Here is a 16,870-nt window from a genome sequence, read left to right on the forward strand (position 1 = left end):
GGGAGGAGGGTCTTATGGCTTCAGCTCTAAGGGAGGTCCCTGTCTAGGCTCGGGGCTTCAGCCTTGCAGAAGGCGCCTATCTGGGCTTGGAGTTTCAGCCCCACTCCTGCTGAAACCCTTAGCCCCAGCGGGTGCACCCAGTGGGGTTGAAGCCCGAGACCCACCGCCCTGCTGGGAAGAAGCTCCTAGCCCCACCACGCCACTGCAGTGCAGAAGCCCTGAGCTTCCCTCCACCCCAGTCTGGTAGGCAGAGAATGGGAGAGTCTGAGGGGCTCTGCAAGCCACACTTCAACAGTAAAGGAGCTGCTGTTTGACCACCCCTAAAACTTCATTCTATCCTGACAGACTTGGGCTGACCACACTGATCTACAGACAGCCTCGCTCTTCACACCTGCTTTCCACTGGAACAATGGAGTTGTCATGAATGAGATTAGTGAGCCCTAAAAACAAAGCTTTCTTTGTAGCTGGCCCAGGAATGAGGAACTCCTGGAACACAACAGAATGATCACAAAAACTCACTGCTATCAGAATGGAATGTAACACACCCTCCAAACTAGCTTCCACAATTGACCGGGTACACACACAAGCATTCCCTCTCCACCTAGGGGAAAGAAACTGACATCTTAGGTTTTTCTTTTAAAATCCTTGGAAAGCTCATTCTTAGACTAACTCTCCTGAGAGCTGGCTGGAGAAAATCTCAGAAAGATAGGTCTGAATTTGAATTTCAGTGAAAGTTGCTGCACATTTCCCAAGATAATGAATACGTCTTTCTAAGCTGTGCAAATGAGGCATTTTGCTCCACTTATCTTGTAGGGTTTATCCACCATCTCCCCAAATAGATGACAGCCTTTGGAGGGCAAGTGGAAAAAAACAGTTACATACCTTCTTGTAAGTGCTTTTCTTTGAGATGTGTTGCATATGTCCATTATACTGTAGATGTGTGCACACCTTGTGCACTGGTGCTGGAGTCAGCAGCCCCACCCATGGCTAAGGTCTTCGTGAGCCAATTAAGGATATAAAGGGCAGAGTCACCCCAAACCTTCTTCAGCTCCTTTGCACTGGAACCCAGTGATAGACTCCGACACATCAGGGAAGGATGATGGGTCACGTAATTGATATATGAAACACATCACGAAGAACCACCATTACAGGATGGTAAATAATCATTTGTTCTTCAAGTGGTTGCATTATGATACAGAGAATGCCCAAGCTGTTAACGCAGGAGGGGCTTAGAGCCTTATAGAAAGAGGGACTGTAGGACTGCCTTGCCTAGATCTGCATCTTCCCTCAAGCTGCAAAGTGCATATGGTCTAGTGAAAGTATGAACTGAGGACCGTGTTGCTGAGCTACATACGTCCATAACAGGGATGTGTGCCAGAAATGCTGTTGAGATTGAACATGCTGTGAGCAAGTGTGCTGTGAGTCTAGAAGGAGCTATTACTCCTTCAGCAGCATAAGCCATTAGGATGAAGAGCCTGTGTTGTGACTGGATGATGCCTCACTCATTCTGCATATGACAAGAACAGCTAGGAAGAAACCTGCAAGGGCTTTCCCCTATCCAAGTAAAAAGCCAATATGTACAAAACACTGAGGGCGTGGAGTTTTCTCATATACCTGTTCACGTACAACTTTGGAAAGAAAACTAGCAGACAGATTGGATTATGTGGCAGTCAGAGACCACCGTGGAGAGGAACTTCCAAGAAGCCTAAGCTAGACTTTGTCCTTGTGAAGTACGTGTAAGGTGGATCAGTGACCAATGCATCTTGGCAGAGATGATGGCCACTTAAAATACTACCTTAACTAGTAAGTGTAGAAAGGAGCACAGGGCCAAAGACTCTGAAAGAGGGTCCATAAGCAAAGACAACTCCAAATTCAGATCCCATAGAGGTGCTGGGTCTCAGACTGCTGGAAATAATCTGTTTAGCGCTTTCACAAATCTGATCATGATGGAGAGAGTAAAAATAGTCCTGCCACTTATATGAGGATGAAAAGCCAAAGTGGCCTCTAGATAGATGCACCTTAACAGAGCTGAGCATCAGACCCAACTTCTTAAGGTACCAAAGATAGTCCAGGATTGTCTGAATGCTGGTCTAGTTGGGGACACATTTTGGGAAGCTGTCCAGATGGAGAAATGCTTTTATTTACTCAAGTAAGTAGCTCTAGTGGAATATTTTATCTTGTTAGGAGAACATTCTGGAAAGCGACTGACCAATGCATTTCCTCCATACTCAGCCACCAGTGAACAATGCTGTGAAGCTCAACCCTTGAGGATTTGGAGGCAGCCCTCGTCCATGACTGTGCATTAGGAGGTCCTTTGTCCCTGGCAACAGTAAGAGTTCCTGAGTGGACAACTTGCAGAGGTCTGAATACCACATCTGCCTTGATAAGGCTGGAGCTATAAGGACCAATTTGCCATGTTTCTTTCTTGAGCTTGATAATGACCCTGGGAATCAGGGACACGGATGGGAGTGCATAAAAGAGGTCCTTGTCCCATGGACAAAGGAAAGTGTCTGATACGGATCAGGTGGCTGTGACCTGCTCTGGAACAAAACTGGGCACACTTCCTGTTCTGCTTTAGCAAAGCTTTTGATACGGTCTCTCACAGTATTCTTGCCAGCAAGTTAAAAAACTATGGGCCGGATGAATGGACTATAAGGTGGATAGAAAGCTGGCTAAATTGTTGGGCTCAACTGGTAGAAATCAATGGCTCGATGTCTAGCTGGCAGCCAATATCAAGTGGAGTGCCCCAGGGGTCGGTCCTGGGGCTGGTTTTGTTCAACATCTTTATTAATGATCTGGATGATGGGATTAATTGCACCCTCGGCAAGTTTGCAGATGACACTAAACTGGGAGGAGAGGTAGATACAAAGGAGGGTAGGGATAGGGTCCAGAGTGACCTAGACAGATTGGAGAGTTGGGCCAAAAGAAATCTGATAAGGTTCAACAAGGACAAGTGCAGAGTTCTGCACTTAGGAAGGAAGAATCCTATGCATCGCTACAGGCTGGGGACCAACTGGCTAAACAGCAGTTCTGCAGAAAAGAACCTGGGGATTACAGTGGAAGAGAAGCTGGATATGAGTCAGCAGTGTGCCCTTGTTGCCAAGAAGGCCAATGGTATATTGGGCTGTACTGGTAGGAGAACTGCCAGCAGATTGAGGGAAGTGATTATTCCCCTCTATTTGGCACTGGTGAGGCCACATCTGGAGTATTGCATCCAGTTTTGGTCCCCTCACTACAGAAGGGATGTGGACTAATTGGAGAGAGTCCAGCAGAGGGCAATGTAAATGATTAGGGGAGTGGGGCACATGACTTATGAGGAGAGGCTGAGAGAACTAGGGTTATTTCGTCTGCAGAAGAGAAGAGTGAGGGGGGATTTGATAGCAGCCTTCAACTACCTGAAGGGGGGTTCCAAAGAGGATGGAGCTAGGCTGTTGTCAGTGGTGGCAGATGACAGAACAAGAAGCAATGGTCTCAAGTTGCAGTGGGGGAGGTTGGATATTCGGAAACACTTTCACTAGAAGACCCGGCTTGACAAAGCCTTGGCTAGGATGATTCAGTTGGTGTTGGCACTGCTTTGAGCAGGGAGTTGGACTAGATGACCTCCTGAGATCTCTTCCAACCCTAATCTTCTATGATTCTATATCATCCTATGAAAATTCATTCCACGAGACGATCCATCAATCTAAGTGAAGAGTAGCAGCAGCCTGTTGGTCCTAGACTGGTGAAGCTGATACTCTTTGGACCTGCTAAGCAGGACATCATGTGGGTTTCTTGAACTGTCCATTTTCTGCTCTTCTTAGGAAGGGTAGCAACTAATCATCAGGAACTTTCTTCTGATTTGGTGAGAGAGGTAAAGCCTAGTTTCCCACAAAATGAGGCTATGGTGACAGGGCTGCAATATTTGACTGGAAAACTACCTGAGCAGTTCACAAGAGTAGAGGAGTGACCAGTTAACAAATAATTGGGAATACATTCTTCCCCCATGACTTTTCCCTGGATTAAATATCGCTACTAAAGTAATCTTCTTTGCAAACGAACAGGTCAGATATATTTTATTATATTTGGATTAATAAATCCAAAGAAACAAGTTAGTCAGATAATTTGCTGAAGTTCATATACAACTAATTTGTTAGGTGCCTACAATATAGGCACAGATAAAGACATGATCCCTGTTCCAAGGAGTTTACAATCTATTAAAATCTTTCTAAAAATATACATACCTAGCTAGGGTGACAGGACAGTCAAGTGTAAAAAGGAGAAAAATAACTTTTCACACTGCCAGGGTATGTTTTCCTACATTTTTTCCTCTTTTACAGAGGGAAGGAGGGAAGTAGAATGTACGAATTTCTTCCACTTGGATTTACAGTGGCTTCTTCTTCAGTCAAAACTCTATTTTCTTCCATGGACCTTATTTCTACAGAAAGCTAACAAAATGGATTAGAAAGCCACTGAATGTAATACTATTGGTATTATATTGCACATCTCAAAAACTGAAGCATGGCTCTCAAAAATGATGTCCTAGGTTTCTTTAGAATAGCGTTACTGATTAAAGAAAACTTGATCTGATGCCTTGTGAGAGAAGAGAATTTCTCTTACCTGTAAGTGGTACTTTTCCAATGGAATAAACGCAATCCACAATTTAATGAGTTTTTGTTTATCTCACATAAGGACAACCACAGGCAACACAGGAAACGACAGTTTTTTGGGTGCCAGTCCAGGTGTCCTCAAGCTTCTCTCAAGCACCCCAGCTGTATCTGCCATATTACTTAACTAGAATACTTACAAACTACAAAGAAGATGAGCATCTGATTGGAAGGAAAAGTTAGCCAACAAAGGTGCTCCACTCTGACAAGGTGCAATCAAAAAGAAACTTTTTATAGTGCTGGCAATCAACGAATGGTTCCAGAACTAGAAAAAAAAAATTAACTAGAAACTCACAAACACTATCTAAGAACAAAAAATTACAGAGTTAAAAAAATAGAAGCAAAGAATGAAACTCAATCAAACAAAAAAACACAAAAGATGGGTCATTGTGGATTTAGCTCATTTCATCTGAGAAACACCATTTACAGGTTAGAAAAGTTGTCTATTCCTTGAGTGAATAAGCTCAGTCAACAATTTAATGGGTTCTTTATAACAATCTTATAACCACAGCAAAGGGAGAGGTATAAGATTACTTTTCAAGCATTGCAATTAGAACTACTCTAGTGAAGAATGCTTTGGGGCAGGTATGTACATAAATGTACGTACAAACACCATGCTTATAGCTTCACAAATCTATTCTAAAGAAATATTTCTCAACCTATGAGGTTACAGCACCTCTAAGCAATTCCATACCCACTGTGAGTAGGGTTTACCCTAGGCAAAGAGAAGTTACTTTCCATCAACTGTTCTTCAAAAGTCAGTCACATATGTGAACTCACACCTGTAGGATATGCTGCCCCTTGGTGATAAGCCACAGAACCCTCTTCAAAGTTAAGCCCATGGAGGAGGGGTGTGCAGACACCCTCTTGTGACATTGACTTTCAAGACTATGAGGGAGTACACATACTGTCAGGAGTAAGGCCCTGTGGCTGCGCCTGCTCAGTACTCCTGACTTCCTAACGAGCCAGCTACACTGCCTGACAGACAGCCCTGCCTGACTGGCTGAGGAAGCTAGCAAGCTAGTTCTCAAGCTCAGCAGCAGCGCCTCACTGGTTGCTCAATGCACATGCCCACAGACTCTCTGCCTCTCTGTGCTTCTTTCTCACCAAGCCCTGTTCCTGCTTTGCTCCCCGACAGCTCTAGCCCTGCACCCAGTCTTTTTTCCATCCTGCCCCAGCCTTGTTCCTGCCTCAGAACCAGCCCTGGTCCTGCCTTCCCTAATTTTGGGTAATCCAGTTCTGAGCTTTGGCTCTGATTATTGACTGTGACTCTGTTGCAACCCTTGGCCTTGATATTTAGACTCTGACTCTAGTTATGACCTTTAGCTCTGCTTCCTGGTACTGGCCCTGTCTTGGCCCCTGGCTCTGACATTCAGACTCCAACCACTGGGCCTGACTCTTGCGCCAACCATTAGACCTGACTGCCTATGACTCAGTCTCCTGACATATACATCCCACCACTACCCACAAACGCATCAGTTTCTTCTCCTGAACTGCAGGCTGCTGATCAAACAAAAAACCCCAAGGCAAAGGCAGACAGGAAGCATGAATACATGAAGGCAATTCTTAAATAAGTTACTAGTCAAGTATCAGAGGGTAGCCGTGTTAGTCTGGATCTGTAAAAGCAGCAAAGAATCCTGTGGCACCTTATAGACTAACAGACGTTTTGGAGCATGAGCTTTCGTGGGTGAATACCCACTTCCTCAGATGCATGTAAAGTTACTAGTGAGTAGCCTCTCTCTTCTTCAAAAGACTTTTTGTATTCCACTTGACTAAAACTAGTGATCAGTACTGCCCGGGTGGAAGGTGGATGAAGAGTTTATAACCACATAACCACATATGCGTGGTAGCACTATCCTGACAAATAGAGCATTGGAACATGATGCTAAGTATAAAGAACAGCAATTGGAGAAAATATGCACTAAATTTTAAGCTGCTGCTCTGCTGATTTCCAGTATTAGGAATTGTCTAAGACTTGCCACAAAAGCTGCAATGGCTCTATTCAAATGGGTCCTTAACCCTGTAGGCCCTGGTAACTTAGCTATGTTGTAACAGAGTTCTACACAAGCCTTAACCCACTTAGATATCTCGGTGTTGACTGGTTCTCTTTAGCAGCTTTTCCTATATGCTACAAATAGCCTATTAATCTTTTAAATGGGCTTTGTATTCTTGGCATCCAAAGTGTGGAAATGTATTTCCCATGGGTGAGAACAATGACTGGGAAACAACTAAAGGAGAGAAATATACTGGCTAAGGTGCATTAAGCTAGAATGAGGTCTATGCACCACTTATTTTTTGTGCACTACAGTGTAGGAAGGAACGGCCATTAGAGCTTGGAGCTCACTGACTCTTCCTGCTGATGTGATTATAGCCAACAAGAATGGTGTTTTAGAAAAGTGTTCCTGAGAGATCCAAACGGAGTCCACTTCAACTTGGTTTGCACCAAATCTATATCCCAGGAAGGAGGTGGTTTTCTTACTCCAGGAAAAGCATTAGTAAGTCTTTTTAGGAATCTGGCTATTGTTCGATGGGAAAATACCATTTTGTTCTGCACAGGATGGCAGTGAGCTGAGATAGCATCCAGGTGTATATTAATGCTGTTAGTGAGAGTCCTTGTGACTTAACATTAAACAGTCCAATATAGCATGAATTCCTGTTTGTGTCAGGGTAAGATTCTTGCTACTGGACCACATGGAGAACCTTTTCCATTTTTGGAAATAGCACTTCATAGTGGACTTTATCCTTGTCCAGAGCAAGCCTGATCAGTGACCATCACTGTAGGTTATTATCCAGGCCAAAAGGCGAGATGTCTCTGGGTTGATATGAAGAAACTGGCAGCTCCTCTGAGGCAGGAGGTCGATCTGGAGACAGTGGAAGTGGGAAAGGAGATTCTTCGGAGAACTTTAGGAGCTCTGTATTCCAGTGTTGTCTTGGCCATAATACGGCCATATGAATCATTGTTCTGTCTCTCTATCTTCCATAACACTGGGAAGGAGTGGGATTGGAGGCTTCCACTGCAACCCAGAAGAAATCATCTGACAATGACTTTCCAGTCTTTGCTTAATCACTTCACATTTTCTCTGGAGATGAAGAGCTCCATTTATGACTCTTCTCCTGAATATGGAGATGATTACTGACAGTGTCAAAAATCATTCAACTTTATAGAATCATAAAAAAGTGTAGGACTGGAATGGACCTCAATAGGTATTCTAATCCAATCCTCTGCACTCAAGGCAGGACTAAGTCATAATTAGACCATTCCTGATTCTGAACTTTCTCCAATTTGTCTATATCGTTCCTGAAATGTGTCGCCCAGAACTGGACACAATATTCCAGCTCAGGCCTAATCAGCACAGAGTAGAGTGGAAGAATTACTTCTCCTGTCTTACTCAGAACACTCCTGCTACAATGTTTGCATTTTTTTGCAACAGTGTTACATTGTTGACTCATATTTAGCTTGTGTATGACCTCCAGATCCCTGTCTGCAATACTCCTTCCTAGGCAGTCATTTCCCATTTTGTATGTGTGCAACTGATTGTTCCTTCCTAAGTGGAGTGCTTTGCATTTGTCCTTACTGAATTTCATCCTATTTACTTCAGACCATTTTGTCTGTTTGTTCAGATAATTTTTAATTTTTATCCTATCCTTCAAAGCACTTTCAATCCCTCCCAGCATGGTATCATCTGCAAACGTTAAAAGTGTACTCTCTATGCCATTACCTAAATAACTGATGAAGATATTGAACAGGACTGATTTCTGCGGGACCCCACTTGATATGCTCTTCCAGCTTGACTGTGACTCACTGATGATTACTCTCTGGGAACAGTTTTCCAAGTTATGAACCCACCTTATAGCAATTCCCTCTAGGCTATATTTCCCTAGTTGATTTATGAGAAGGTCACGCAAGACAGTGGGTAAATCTACACTACCTGCCAGATAGGTGGATAGCGATCAATCGGGGATCGATTTATTCCGTATAGTGTAGACGTCATAGATCGCTCTCCCATCGACTGCTGAACTTCAGCAGTGCGAGAGGCGGAAGCAAAGTCGACGGGGCAGCTGCGGCCGACGATCCAGAGCCACGAGGACACAAAGTAAGTAATTTTAATTCGATCTAAGATATGTCGACTTCAGCTATGCTATTCTTGTAGCTGAAGTTGCGGATCTTAAATTGATTCCCCTCCCCGCTCCCAGTGTAGACCAGGCCAGTGTCAAAAGCCTTACTAAAGTCAAGATATACCACATCTACCGTTTCCCCCTATCCACAAGGTTTGTTACCATCTCAAAGAAAGCTATTAGGTTGGTTTCACATGATTTGTTCTTGACAAACCCATGCTGACTGTTACTTATTATCTTATCTTTTAGGTGTTTGCAATTTGATTACTTGATTTACTCCATTATCATTTCAGGCACTGAAGGTCCGCTGACTAGTCTATAATTCCTTGGATTAGCCTTATTCCTTATTGTTGGTCCTGCATTGTCCTGCTCAGAGAAATTTGCCTGCACATTCATCTCCTCCTCATGATGTAGCCCTGTGTGGTTGATCCTATGTTTGATTCACCAATGCCAAAGAGTTTTCTTGCTTCAACTAATGTAGGAACCACACCCATTTCTGTTTTATGCAATTCAGTGCCATGGTATTGTCTGTTAGGACCTGTACTACTTAGCACTAAAGAGATGGTAGAAAGGCCTTGAGAGCATAGCAAAATGCCCTGAATTCGAGATGGGTGATGGCTCTGCTGCTTCCAATTTGTCAAATTTAAACTTCTTATTCTTGCCTTTAAAGCTCTGCACAATTCCATTGTGATCTACACCTCAAACCGAAATTCTTATCCTTGTCTTATCGTCTGTGCTACCCTCTGCCCCTTTCATTTTCTCCCATCTTTGTGTTTTCTTAAACGAAATATCCAAAGCTCCATGTCTCACAGCCATATTGGAGTAAGGTGATTATATTTTGGTCCTGAGGCAGACTCCATGCTCCCTCCAGAGCCTGTGAGTGAGCCTGCTAAATGCCAAACTGGCCTTTGCCAGGCACTGAATGATCTCATCATACATCACATTGCCAGTAAGTATGCTACCCAGTTAGCAGAATTTCCTGACCAAGCTGAGGGGTGTGTTGTCAATTGTGATGATGGGATCATGAGATCAATGATGCTGGTGGTATGGTGCTGGCTGGTTATGAAACTGAAGCATGCTGAGGCAGAGGCAGAACCATCCATGATAAGTTGAATGTCCTTATGCATGTGTGCAATGAGGGCACAGTCGTCAGCAAACAGGAGCTCTCTTAATAGCTGTTCAGTTACCTTGGTGCAAGCCCTGAGTTTTAGATCGAATAGACCCCCAACCAATCTGAACTGGATGTGTACACCTCTGTCAAAGTCCTGGAATGCGAACAAGAACATGGCTTAAAAGACCACACCATCCCTGCTGCTGGTGACAGGGAAGGCTTCTGATGAATCACCACGGACCATCACCCTGGCCATTATGACATCGTGAAATGAGCAGATGACCACAATCATCTTCTCTGGGCAACCATATTCATGAAAAAGTTTCCATAGGCTCTTGTGACTCACCATGTTAAAGGCTTTGATCAGGTCAACAACCACCATGTACAGGTCCTTGTTCTGTTCATAAACCTTCTGTTGTATTTGTCAGCTGCGAAAATCATGTCCATGATGCCACAGCCAGCACAAAAGCCACACTGTGACTCTGGACACAATGTGTCCATTGGGTGGGACACAAACTTGTTGAAAACTCCTAGGGCATATAGTCTTGAAAAGGCTGATGTGTTTCCTGACCAGGTGGGAAACTCCACATTTGTACACTTCAGGCAGAATGCCGATAGGGTCTCGAGACTTGCCCATGGATAGTTGCATCATAGCCTTAGTAACTTTGCCTAAAGAAGGGTCCACAGACAGCTCCTCAAGGACAACACATTGTGTGAGTGAGTCAATGGCTTCGTCATACACAGTGGATTGACAGTTCAGGAGACTAGTAAAGCGCTCTGCCTAGTGATAGAGAAAATTGCTTTTGTCTGTGAACATCCAGTTACCATCTGCTGTGAGGACAGGGGCTGTTCCCACTGGATTTGGGGTAATACACAGCATGGAGACCTTCGCAGAAGGCCTTCACATCATGTTTGTCAACCCCTTCCTGCAGAGCTGCAGCCTTTTGCTTCCATCAGTGATTCATTAGCCTTAATCGGGTTTGAAGTGCATGTCTGGCCTGATGGCACCTGGTCTCCTTCATTACTGATTTCTTGTCCAAGATGTAGGACTTGAGTGTGATGTGCATTGTCTCCAGTAGCCAGTCTATCTCAGGATCATTTGCATCACACCAGTTGTGGTGTGTCCGCCTTACAAAGCCAAGAACCTTGGATGCCACATGATATGTGACATCTCTGAGCTTCTGCCAGGTTGCCTCAATATCTGTGGAGTTCTCTGGGACCTCAGTTAATGCAGTCTCCAGTATCTGTTTCAACTTGGATTGTTTGCTAGGGTCTTTCACGGCAGCCACACTGATTTTTTTCATTGGTTTGAGGTATCTTCTGGGATGCTTTGGTGAGAAGTGTAGCAACATGATGCTTCTCACAAGTCAGTAGTCTCACCAGCATTCAGAATCTCTCAAAGAGCAGGTGGTGTACACATCTTCAATGTCTTTAGACTGTACAGTTACATAGTCCAATATGTGCCACTGTTTTACCTAAGATGCATCCATGTTATCTTATATTTATTGGCCTGTGGGAAGACAGTGTTGGTAATAGTGAGATTGAACTTGGTACATTTGGAGAGAAGCAGTTGGCCATTGGAGTTTGACCTTCCAAAGCTGTGATGACCTAGCCCCTTCTTCCATGTATCTGAGTCAGTTCCCACAGGAGCACTAAAATCTCCAAGGACAATAAATTTGTCCTGGTGTGGTAACCCTCTGAAGATCCTGCTAAGACCTTCATAAAACACTTCCTTGATCTCGGTGTATGAGTCATTGTCAGTGCAGTCACTGATAATGGTGGCATACTGGTTTCTATGTGGAGCACTATACATCAGTCATTGACTCTCTGGGGGAGCGAGTCAAGCTTGCGAGCAATGTTGGACCACATGGCGAACCCTACCTTTGACCGTCTTAGACGGCAGTGATGTCTATGTTATACCTCTTCAGTGTTTTGGCAACATAGGCTGACCTACGTTCCAATCTTTGCTCATTGTCAAGAAGAGTGCTGACATTCCATGAACCAAATTGTCAATCTGAATCTGTGTTTTATTTTGACCACTGAGTTGAATGACCAGCCAGGAGTAGTAGCCTGACAGATACAGAAAGGGCAGGCTGTGTTTAGGATTCATTTTCAGTTCCCTGTCCCCAGACTGGGGAGAGGAGCGCTGTGCCTAAAAAAGGCCAACTCTATCACTTAAGGTGTATAAGAAGTCCTTATCTATCCTGATCTATGGAGAATGACCATCACCCTAATCCCACCTGTGTGAAGAGTTGTAAATAAGGACTGCCAGCAGCATCCTCTGCCTGTCTCTGTCACCACTGGACTTTGGTAAGTTTATTGGGTTAAATTAGAATGAGTTGAATGAATTGAGTGTGCACACATCTATAGTCTGTGTAAAATATCCTTGTAATACTATTGCCCTGTTATCACTCACTACTCCCCCATTTATTTCACCCACCTGTGACATCTTGTTTTAGAAAAAGATTATCAGTTTTTTGGGGCAAGGACTGCTTCTGTATAGTGTCTAGAACAATTGGGCCCTGATCTGGTTGGGGCATCTAGGTGCTACATGCACCTTGAGGTGCTGATACAACAGGTGAATGACATATCTCATGGTTGCTTATTTCATTAAATGTGTGTGCGCATGTATTTATTACATACACACACATATTGTGGAGAAGTCCATGGTTTGATTAATAGAGAAAAGCATAGGGAAAGGCACAAAGTTGGGAGAGGGAGAAGCAAACAAATAGGGCATCAAGGCTGGCACTCCTGGTAAAGCAGAGTGGATGGGGCAATGAGAAATAAGAGAAGACTGAGACATAGGCAAGGGCAGAATCTGCAGGGAATGACACACAAGAGGTTTGAATTTGATATAGTGAACAAGGCATAGCCACTGGAAACATTCAGAGAAGGGAATGATGTGGTCCATTTGACAGGCATGGAAGATAATTTTAGCTGCAGGATTTTGGACAGACTGCAGTATGACAGATATGGGTTTCAGGAAGACTAAAGTGGAAGACAATTTAGTAATCAAGGCAAAAGGCTATTGGGACGGGGATAAGCAGTCTAGCTGCTGAGACAGAAAACGTGGTATGTTGAGGAAAAATTGGGAAGATTTGATCATACCTAGGAAGTGACAAGAAAAGATGAGGGAGAAATTGATTACCCAAGATTTTGGCCAAAAAAAAAGGGGAGGTTGGGTTAAGTCCTTGGTGAACCACTAGGTCCACAGACGATGACTGCCTCAAAAGTGGAAATTGTGATTTCTGAGACTGGAGGATGTTATGCCTCACAGAATGTGTTGACATATCTACATGCCAGTCAAAGACCAGGTTGCACACAATGCCTCATCTGTACATCTGTTGTCCTTTTAGCCTTCTCCAGTTTTTCAAACCCTAATCACTTCTCAGAAAAATACCTTCTTGTGTAGGTGTAACTGGGAACTTGTAGCTAAGGAAAGCACTGGACATGGATGGAGAGAGCTCAGCCCTCATGTTGTTCATGGTGAGAGGCAGAAAGTGATTGATGCACTCATGAGACACTCAGCAAGGAAACCTGAACTGGTACCCAAAAATCTTCCACATCATCAACTGATAATACATCTTAAAGTGCGATGCAAGTGAAAATCCTTTAAAAGTTGTCGATGAGCTTGTTCATTTGCAGAAATTGTTTTTTCTGAAGGTTATATTTTTTATTTTAAATCCTGTGCTGTTAATGATGTTAATATTCAAATTAAAAAGAAAAGTTTAAAATAATAGGATTGTTCTAGATTATTGCTCAATTTTCTGTGTAATTATAGGGTCTTGTTTTCAGAAGTGATGAATGACTACAATTCACACTGAAGTCAGTGGGATCTGGGGGTGTTTAGCTCCTCTGAGAATTAGTCCCTGAACGCTCTGGGACTAACACCATACAGTGGGAACAATCAGAAAAAGCAAATACTAAGATCCAATTTCTGGAAAAGATCATATATATACTTTTCCGAACAGAAATGTCAGACATAAATATTTAACTTACCATTTTCTACATGTGCAAGTCTGTGCATGAGAGGTAACCACACAAGGCACTGAGGGGGTGGATCAACCATCAATGTGTCTAAAAACATATTTAGCATTATCTTTTTCTGTAAAAGAAACAAAAACATGAGTCACTTTCAAAAGAGAACTTAATTCTTTGTAATTACCTCCATCCTATAGTTTCTTTAGTATTAATTTACTGAGTACCAACAGTGTATTACGTATTGTAAAGGACAGATACATTCTCTCCCTCCCCAAGGAATTTTCAGTCTTAATTAGACAGTACATCACAAACAAGATAGTACATACTGCATACATAAATTATCAATAAATACATAATACATAAGTAAATTCAAAGGGGAGTGAGTATGTAGTCAGTACTTTGCAAGTTACAGCTGAAAGGGTTTGCAAAGAAGTGCTTTAAAAGAGGGATTCAAATGCCAAGAGGGAAGATTGTTTAGTGAACTAAGGGAGGAAGTTCCAAGCACATGGTACAATACTGAAAAAAAGACAAAGACAAGGAAAGGAGGAATCAAAAGGAGTACTTAGGCATTAGCTATATGGCAAACAAGCGAAAGAGAAGAAATGAGAACAGGAACAGGTAAAGGCATAATTGTACTAAAATGTGAAAAAATGGGCAAGGAAACTGATTTTAAATTAAGAAATTTAGGAAAGGAAGTGAGTGAAATTAATTTTCAAGCAGAGAACAGTCTCTCCGGATCTAGACCCATGCTTTTCACGATTTCAGACAAATTGGCAAGGAAAGAAGGAAGAATGATTGATATAATATTGACAAAAATGCATACCAATGAGATTTGTCAGGAAGAAAAGCTAAGGAAACTAGGCCTACAAGGAAAAAGTATTTAACTAGATAACTTCTTAAATAGTCTTTTTCCACTTTCAGAGGAGGAAACAAGACCTGTGCAAGGCCAGCCACACCCTCTACTTTTTGGGAAGCAAATCCCTTGCTCTGGCACGTGATCTGTGGGATAAAAACCACTGTTCAGACAGCCTGTCTCTTCTTGCCTCCCTATACATTGGTGGTACATCAATGGGCCACCGTGACAGGGATTAAAGAAGATGGTGGCAGCCTTGCTTACAGCAGTGGAGCAAAAAAGGCCAAAGCCTTGTTTTCTAGGAGGAGGAAAACTGTCCGCAGTTCTCCCGGGCAGCAGCCACACCATGACTGAAGCACTCTTTTTGGAGAAGCATGCTATGTCCAATTCACCTATATCTTTTTGGAGTTGGGGAAGGAAGATGTATGTGTCTGCCATCTCTCCCTAATGAGTACAAAATCATAGAAATAAAGGGCTTGAAGAGACATTGAGAGGCCATCTATTCCAGCCCCCTATGCTAAGGCAGGATGAAGTATGCCTACATTATCCCTGAAAGGTGTTTGTCCACCTGTTCTTATAAACTTCCAATGACAGGGATTCCACAACCTCCCTTGGAAGCCTTTTCCAGTACCTAACAACCTTTATAGTTAGAAAGTTTTTCCTTAATATCTCACCTAAACCTCCCCTGCTGCAGATTAAGCCCATTACTTCTTGTAACTACCTTCACTGGATATGAAGACAATTGATCACCATCCTTTTTGCAACACCTCTTAACATATCTGGACTTATCAGGTCCTTAACTCAGTTTTCTCTTCTCAAGACAATATCCTCAGTTTTTGTAGCCTTTCCTCACAGGTCAGTATTCTAAATCTTTTATCATTTTTGTTGGTCACCTCTGGACCCGCTTCAATTTGTCCACATCTTTCTTAGAGAGTGGCACACAGAATTGGACACAGTATTCCAGCTGAGATGTCGCCAGTGCCAAGGAGAGTGGGACAATTACCTCTCCTGTCTTACATAAGACAGTCCTGTTAATGCCCCCAAGAACAAGAACATTAGTCTTTTTCACAACTGCATCACATTGTTGACTCCTATTCAATTCATGATCCATTATAACCCCCAAATCCTTTTCAACAGTATTACTACCTCGTCAATTATTCTACATTTTGTAGTTGTGCATTTGAGGTTTCCTTCCTAAGTATAATACTTTGGACTTTATGGAATTTCATCTTGTTGATTTCAGACCAATTCTCCAATTTGTCAAGATTGTTTTGAGTTCTAATCCTATCCTTCAAAGTGCATCAATCCCGCCTCAGTTTGGTGTCATCCACAAATTTCACAAGCATACTCTCCAGTCTATTATCTAACTCATTAACGAAAATATTGAATAGTACCTGATCCGGGACAGAACCTTGCAGAATCCCACTAGATACATCCTGTCAGGTTGACAGTAAACCATTGATAACTGTTCTTTGAAAATGGCCTTTCAATCAGTCTCGGGGAGCTAGAGGGTAGTCACGATTACCTGTACCAATCACTATTAATGCACGACTTTAGGAGTGCTTGAGCCTGCTCCTTTCAGTTGCTATAGGATGCCCTATGCCTAATCATCTTACCCTGCAGCTGAAGAACTTCTCTTCAACAGCCAGGCTGCCCGCTGCTGCTGTGAGGGAGTCCCAAGAGAACTCATTCTCAGTCATCACAGCAGGAACAGTCAAATTCTTCTCAGGAGAGAAGGTGTGCCTGGAGACCCCGAAACTCCCCCCAAAAGTGTAGAAGTCCCTATTAGGCTATTACTGATAATGCACAATGAACCTCTTTTTTCATACGATATGAGAGGCGGAGATACATTAATGACTTAAAGAAACTAACTTCTCAGTGAGGCCAAGAAAAATCCTTAAATATATTGAAACAGACCTTCTGGTGTATAAGGAGTGTCAAACTGTATGGAGTGGTTCAAGAGCATGAGTGCGAACCTCAGGCAGACTGTGACGAAGCGGGGTACAAATCCCAAATTGGTTGTGAGTTCTATATTCAGATGTCACCAACTAAGTATAAAGTGTGAACTCCTCAAGCACTGTAACAGCCCTAACATGGAATCCCAGACAGTCCTCTTGGGTACTCTGGTCTATCTTACCATTCAGGTAAGCTTGCCTTTGTGAT

At 43.0% G+C, this 16,870-nt stretch overlaps 1 protein-coding gene across 12 annotated transcripts in view; it reads right to left on the reverse strand.

The window, feature by feature from the left end:
• The window catches only part of DTNB (dystrobrevin beta), a 361,761-nt gene that overhangs the window by 232,579 nt on the left and 112,312 nt on the right, over positions 1-16,870 (reverse strand). For all 12 annotated transcript variants that reach the window (XR_003999428.1, XR_003999427.1, XM_030555069.1 and 9 more), the window contains one exon: positions 13,873-13,978. Coding sequence is in view for 10 of the 12 variants with exons in the window: in XM_030555069.1 (XP_030410929.1) it covers positions 13,873-13,978 (106 nt within the window). In the remaining 2 variants the exon portion in view is untranslated. The remainder of the gene's footprint in view (positions 1-13,872; positions 13,979-16,870) is intronic.

Source organism: Gopherus evgoodei, chromosome 3 (genome assembly GCF_007399415.2).
Source record: "Gopherus evgoodei ecotype Sinaloan lineage chromosome 3, rGopEvg1_v1.p, whole genome shotgun sequence".
NCBI classification, from domain to species: Eukaryota; Metazoa; Chordata; order Testudines; family Testudinidae; genus Gopherus; species Gopherus evgoodei.